The 6608-nt window shown below is 38.6% G+C and overlaps 1 protein-coding gene across 1 annotated transcript; it reads right to left on the bottom strand.

Moving 5' to 3' along the window:
- Nucleotides 1–319: 319 nt before the first annotated feature.
- On the bottom strand, nucleotides 320–6241 carry dazl (deleted in azoospermia-like). The gene is made up of 10 exons (XM_006787620.3): nucleotides 6150–6241; nucleotides 5349–5471; nucleotides 4258–4349; nucleotides 3963–4014; nucleotides 3801–3867; nucleotides 3556–3695; nucleotides 2536–2616; nucleotides 2271–2321; nucleotides 1779–1849; nucleotides 320–1588 (listed from the first exon to the last, which is right to left on the bottom strand). Exons 1-9 carry the CDS (start codon nucleotides 6150–6152, stop codon nucleotides 1805–1807), a joined length of 654 nt encoding a protein of 217 aa, XP_006787683.1. The 5' UTR covers nucleotides 6153–6241; the 3' UTR covers nucleotides 320–1588; nucleotides 1779–1804.
- Between the last annotated feature and the right edge of the window lie 367 nt (nucleotides 6242–6608).

The following is a 6608-nucleotide window of genomic DNA, read 5'->3' as shown; positions in this document are numbered from 1 at the left end:
TGCGGTTTGGTGGGTGGCCATGGCGCTGAACAGAGCACCCTGGGGAACCCTGTCACACCACCAGACTGTGACAAAAACAAAACGCTGTGACCAGGAGATGATGGGCTTGTTGCCAGGGAAAGACAGGCAATCCAACCCTGACTGAAAACTAGCAGCCACCGACAGGCTTATGAGGCCTGGGAGCAGCAGCTGCAGCCGGTATGTTGCCTGTCTGTACCTCCACACAGATCACCAAAGTATGACAAACAGGAAGTTTCAAAATAAGCAAGAGTGTCTAAAGAGATGCAAAAACATTAACAGCCTCAAATGATAACACATTTCAACTTTTATTTATCAACAAACCCTGCAAATCACGAACAACAGTAACAACCCTAACAGTGCTGTGCCCAGGCTCTCTGAACAAAACAACACAATCATGTCTGCGCACAGCAACAAGACCTCAGAGGTCAATCTCCATATGAAACTACACAGAACTGGGTCAAAGAAAAGCCGTGATGTACACCACACACCGATGTGCATTTTCAATCACACAAAGCTACTTCTACTATTAAACCTCAAACACATTTTAAGTGCACTTGCTGGAGGAAAAATGCCTAAAAACATTTCTCAATTATGCCATATCTGTAACACTTTGTGTAAACGGCACTAAAACCCCAAAACAAATACAAACTAAACCCAAACAGTGAACCTTGTCTTAAAGAGATGAAATACAGCATATTGTTTTAAATCATGTCCTTCATTTTTTTAAGTATGAGTTGATTAGTTGAGTTATTGTAAACAAAAATTATGCCGTGATTGTCCTTGAGTGTGAACCCTGGAACCACTGGACAAACATTAGACCAATGATGAAGATGAGAAGTAAGTAATAATGATGAGGCGACTGAGATTGGTTTACTGCCTCAACCTACACCCCATGAATCTAAATAAACAAAAAAAAAAAAGAGGAAAAAAAAGGAGGGTGGTGCGCTTCAAATTAATGGAATGACCAAGTGCTCTTATGCTATAGTAAACAAGTTAATGAAGATTATTAATCTGAGGAGCATTAGACCGGAACTTGAGTTAGAAGACAAATATGCCAATGCTGGAAAAAGATTGAGGTCAAGACATTGTAGTAATATACAAATATATACATATGTACAGAGAGCCCAAGCACAGGATAAAACCCTCCAACCAAACATTTAAAATAATTCCAAAAGTAAATTAAAACTAAAATATAAATAAGCACAAAAAGTGGGCTTAAAAAAGTTGTCCCGTTCTATGTTTGGGATACTTAAAAAGAAACCAAAAAAACCAAAAGTGATCCCATGTGCCAGCTGGTTTGGTGAGGGTGCTCTGCTCTTCCTGTGCCGTCACTGTGATCCATGTGGGTTAAAAGCAGCTGACTGCAGGTCAGCACTACAAATTGTAGTTGTGGGATCAGATTAGCTGAAGTGTAAAGATCATGCAGTTTGGTGTTAAAATGGCTCTCAAACGTTTGAGGCACGGAATGAGAGGCGAGGGCATTTGGAAAACAGCCTGAAGAGTTGGGTTACTTCAGATGTCCAGAGAATCAAGGTGTAATCTTGTCTAAATTCTGACTCCCTGAGGCCTGCATGTGAGGAAGAGAAAGGACAAATAATTAAATCACAAGTAAGTAAAGTTTTTTTTCTCAAATCACACAGACAAACAGAAAGAGTCTTTTTAAAAGTGTTGGTCAAACATTTTTGCTTTGTGTGACTTTAGTAAAGATTAACAAAGTTCTTAGGAAAATACAACCATTTGCAGTGGTCCTGCTTTACCTGGCATGGTTCTCAGTAGCTGTGGACTACAGCACAGTCAGCATGGTCTGGACTCCACAGTCCACAAAGCTCTGGAAACAAAGTGTAACACAAGAAAAAGAGTTTGGTGGAATAATCCTATAGATGTGCTTCAAAGACATGAACAACTACAAAAACAAGCACAAACAGAAAAGCACTGGATGAATTGTCAAGTCCACAAAATTAACTTTTGTGGAAAAAAGGGAAGGTTAGAGTGCATTGTTGAGCCATTCTTCAGGATGCCAACACAGGCCAGACAACACCATCTAGTGGTGTACATGGACATCACAGTTCTGGACAACAATGACTTTTGTTCCTAGGGGGGCAAACCAAAAACGGAGGGAAAAGAAAAGAAGGAAAAAAAAAAGAAGAAAAAACAAGGTTCATCTGCAATAGTTACCCAATTCTCAAAGGACATCTGTTTAGTCTTTCTTTTTAATGACTGCTATTCTTATTCCTATTCAATGCAGTCACCTGATTGACAGGCCGTGTCCTCTGGTCCGCCGTCCAGGGAGGTGGGGTGTACTGTGTATGAGGGGAGAGGCGTCAGCTGTCAAACAAAGGGCAACAGACAAACCCAGACTCGCTACTATAGGAGGATGGGAGGGTATGTTGGATTGCGGGGTAAGCAGGGCCAGGTGTACTTTAACCAGATTGAACCCCTCATCTCACATGCAGGAGCATATGTGCAATGGCTGCGAGACCCTTTGTGTGGGGGTGTGTGTTTGTGTGCGTGTACCTGATAGGCATAGGCATTCTGCGCGTAATTCACTGGCATCTGCGGGATCATGACCCCTCCAAAGTTGGCATAGGAGTATGGCTGCAATCAAAGCCAATAACAACACATGAAACCACAGCACAGAGTTTGTAGAGCCAAACAACGTACCATTTACTGAATAACCGGCCAATTTGGAGATTATTTATAACAAAGCCACTTACAATTGTTGCCTTTTTGATTAAAGTTATACATTATTGTACACTTTGCAACTTTAGTCTTTGTGAGGATTAACCAACTGTCTCAGCAAATACATGTTCCATTTTATATTTCAGAAGTATTATCACGGGAGAAAACACAAAACAAATATATATACACACTTAAAAAGAGACTCCAACTAAAACAAAAACCAGATGACAATAAAATCCTAAACATTTTACAAATTACAATGATAAAACTTGAATAGCTCCGTTTGTTAAAGTCACATTCATTAAAATAGGTTAACAACTTCGCTGAACATCATCGCACTAGTTTCTTGGCATTATTCCACCCATGCATGTTTTTCTTCTCCAGTAATTGCATGGAGTTTCTCAGCTGTGACTGACAAATCACATTGCCCTCATCTTCCACCTGTTTTCTTCCTTTTCTAGTGGTCTGTTGCTGTTTTTCCCAACCACATTTATTTTGATGTAAAAACTCCCCCCCACTTGTGCTGTTTCACTGGATACAACAAGTACCATCTCAAATGTTTCAGCCTGCTCTTTACTTTATCCCCCATAAAAACCACCCCCAGTCCCAAGGAAACACTATTGTATCAATTTCTACATGGAAATTCTTTTGTTTTTGCTCAAGCAGCCGCCTGACTTATGTTTTACAATAGCTTTGGCACTTTCTTGATGATCAATCTAAAGGTAACCATGTTTTCTTATCTAAAATTGGTGGTTATGGCAATATGTAGTTTGTGAGCAAGCGCTTATCGATTACAAATGATCAGCATTTAACAACATTCAATAACAATCTGAAGGTAATTTAAGTGTAAGATACCTGATTGTATGGGTTGCCTCCGTTTATGATGGGCGAAGGTTGTGGGACCCCACCTCCTATGGGTGAGCAGCAAGCACAGTAGAAGTACTGGGTGGGATTCACCCAAGGAGCGGGGCCAACCAGACGCGACGGCATCGACCCTGAATGTGGGGTGGGGGGAATCAGTTTGGCATTAACATTATAAACCCTATTTAGTGAAAACAGAACAATAAGTATATGCACTACCCAACAAACAGAATACATACGAGAGACCCTTTCTTTCATGATGGCAGGGCCCAACTTGAGTTTCCGTCCCTTAAAACTGATCTGTTGCTATGGCAAAAATATTTACAGAAAATGTATATTATTATTCTTCCACATTAGACCTATGCATAGACACAAAATAGATCCAATGACGGGCTTCTTACCTCAATGATTGACTGAATGTTGACATCTTCACTGAAGTACACAAATCCATAACTAGGAACAAACACACAAAATAAATCAGAATATCCAAATATATTGAAGAAGTAATAACATTCAGTCTGAAATATAAGTAGATTAATAAACTTCACTAATACTTCTACATGTTCAATAATCTGATCATCACACTCCAAAATTTAACCTCAGTACGTTGAAACAGAAAGTGAAGCAATAGTCATTTCATTATCTCTTCAAAATCTGGGAGCAAAACCCAAATTACTCTGAACAGAAAAAACTTACCCTTTGCAGATTCCTCCACGGTATGTGATAATCTTTACTTCCTTAACAGTACCATATCTTGCAAAGAAGTCCCGGATTTCATTTTCATCCACCTAAAGATTAAAACAAATGAAGAGAGAAACCGGATTTTTAGCAGACTGGTAACCTGTCCAGGGTGTGTCACACCTGACTCCACAGGCTCCTGACAAATCTCTCCGTTTTCATGTGATTTTTAATAGATTTATAAACAAAATTCTTAAGAAAATGCCCAGAAAAGTCCTATTATTCCCAGGCCTCCCAGGCCAGCTGAGAGATGTAATCTCTCCAGCATGTCCCAGGTCTGTTCTGGGGTCTCCTCCTCCTTTCAAGTAGTGTCTCTACTGTGAGCTGCAGTGCCTGGCTATTGCCACATGTTCTAATGAATACGTTTTAAAAGAACCATGTAGTTTGTTTTTTTTCTTCTCGAAATGTGTGCGGTTAAAGAAAGCAAATTGTTTTTCTTTAAAATTTTGCTCGATATGTTAACCCCCCCCAAAAAAAAAAAGATTATACACAATTCACCAAGTTTAGAGTGGCATGTATGTATAATTTTAAGTGATTTAAATTTTAATTATTAATAATTTTTAATGTCATATTTTAGCTTATATTGGTAAATGGGCTCTAGTAAACAGGATTCACAAATTGTAACATTTAAGAAAAAGAAATGACCTCTTTTACAAGCATCCTTAAGAGTCTGCGTTTTTCTACCTTACTCTGTGTGCCACACTATAATCAATCGAGTCCTTTTTAGCCACTGAAAATACATTCGTATCACTGTTTTGTTGCTTTTCTTGCAATTTCTGATGCCCTACGACCAGCTCTGTCTTGAAATTAACATTTCTAATATTAACTAGTATTTAGCTAAATAAGTAAAGGATATTCAAGAGTTCAAAAAACAACTGCTGCTTCTGCCCTATGAAAGGATTATTCTGTGTGACTCAAAATGACTTTTTACCAGTAATGAGATATATGTTAGCGTAAAGGTCAACAAGTCATTTACAACAACTTAAAAATACTGGCGTTTTTTGGCAAATGTCGGATAATACTTTCTGGCTTGACAGCTTCGGCATTACCTTCATGTCGATCCCGCCAACAAAGAGGGCATTAGGAGTCAATTTGCCCTCAGGTAAGATGTATCCATTTGACAACTTCAGAGAAGGCAAGGTCTGGTTAGCGCTTCTGGGCTTGTTGATATCCTTAAAATTTAAAAAAGAAAGAAAGCAACAAACAAGCCATTTCAATTCACAAGCTTATATTTCGGGAATATACATATCTCTACAAGATCGCGAGTGTGCCTAACATGCGTTCGCTTCTCGGAACTGCCACCATGTGACAACCACTAAAACCAATTTAAAAGTGCAGATTTATTTAACTTATAAAACTTTACTGTCGATTTAGCATTAACTACCCTTGTAAAGATCATATAGTGTCTAAGCCTTATTTTTTACTGTGATTTCCCGCAAAAAAAAAATCAGCTTGTTCAGGCACTGATGTTAGCAGTAGTGCACTGAGGACTTCGACATATAAATCTTTAAAAAAAAATAAAAACTACAAAATAATAAAACAGTATGAAAGCACAAGTTTGTTTCGTAAGCCATGTAATCTATGTTAACATTACATTACTTTTTTTTGAAAATTATTGTTAAATGTGGCTTAAATGGGCTATTAGCCAAGCTAGCGTTAGCTAAAGCAAGTGCGCCTTTTTAACTTTAGCAGGCAAGGTCAAGCTATCAACTAGCTAGCTAAGAGAAAGTTAGCACAGTGGTGACTGGTGAGCCGCCGTACCAATTAAGAAGTTAACAAGTACAATAACCTGCATCACTAAGACTGTTGTGCTACATTATCGGGTGCAGAAATTTAACAGTGGAACTTACCATGTCTAAAACCTGACCAGACACACTGAAAGGTACGCCGTCGACCTTGTTCTGCCCGACAACAGTGACCTCCACCCGTGGTGAAACCACGCCCACCCTGTCCACGTGACTAACTAAAGCAGGACGTGAGTAATGTCATTATTTTCATAATTTTGTTAAGTTAAATAGCATGGAATAATGAAATAACTGCAAATTAAAATCTCTCAATCATATGTAAACTTATATGAAAAGTTTTGATGACTCACAATTTGACTCGGTGCTGTGTTTTACACATGCAACAGAATTTATGTGAGATATATAGTATTTGGTATTTTGCATGCACTATATATATTCATCGTTTTACAGCAATGTTAATGCTATATCAGAAGTATATTTGATGTGTGGTATATTCTATCATAAGACATTTTGTTCGGATACCATCCCGAATGAGATCAACGGTGTTTCAGTTTATGGTACATG

The sequence above is a fragment of the Neolamprologus brichardi genome, chromosome 22 (assembly GCF_056152115.1).
Source record: "Neolamprologus brichardi isolate AB-2024 chromosome 22, ASM5615211v1, whole genome shotgun sequence".
NCBI lineage: Eukaryota > Metazoa > Chordata > Actinopteri > Cichliformes > Cichlidae > Neolamprologus > Neolamprologus brichardi.
The sequence above is the reverse complement of the archived record's forward strand: the minus strand, read 5'-3'. Positions and strand labels throughout refer to the sequence as shown.

What these genes read in the sequence shown, in the direction of transcription:
- dazl (XM_006787620.3), bottom strand. An exon ending in AGAATGCCTATGCCTATCAG is followed by an intron (nt 2,322 to 2,535) that starts GTACACGCACAC and finishes CCTCATACACAG; the next exon opens with TACACCCCACCTCCCTGGAC. An exon ending in GGACACGGCCTGTCAATCAG is followed by an intron (nt 1,850 to 2,270) that starts GTGACTGCATTG and finishes CTTTGTTTCCAG; the next exon opens with AGCTTTGTGGACTGTGGAGT.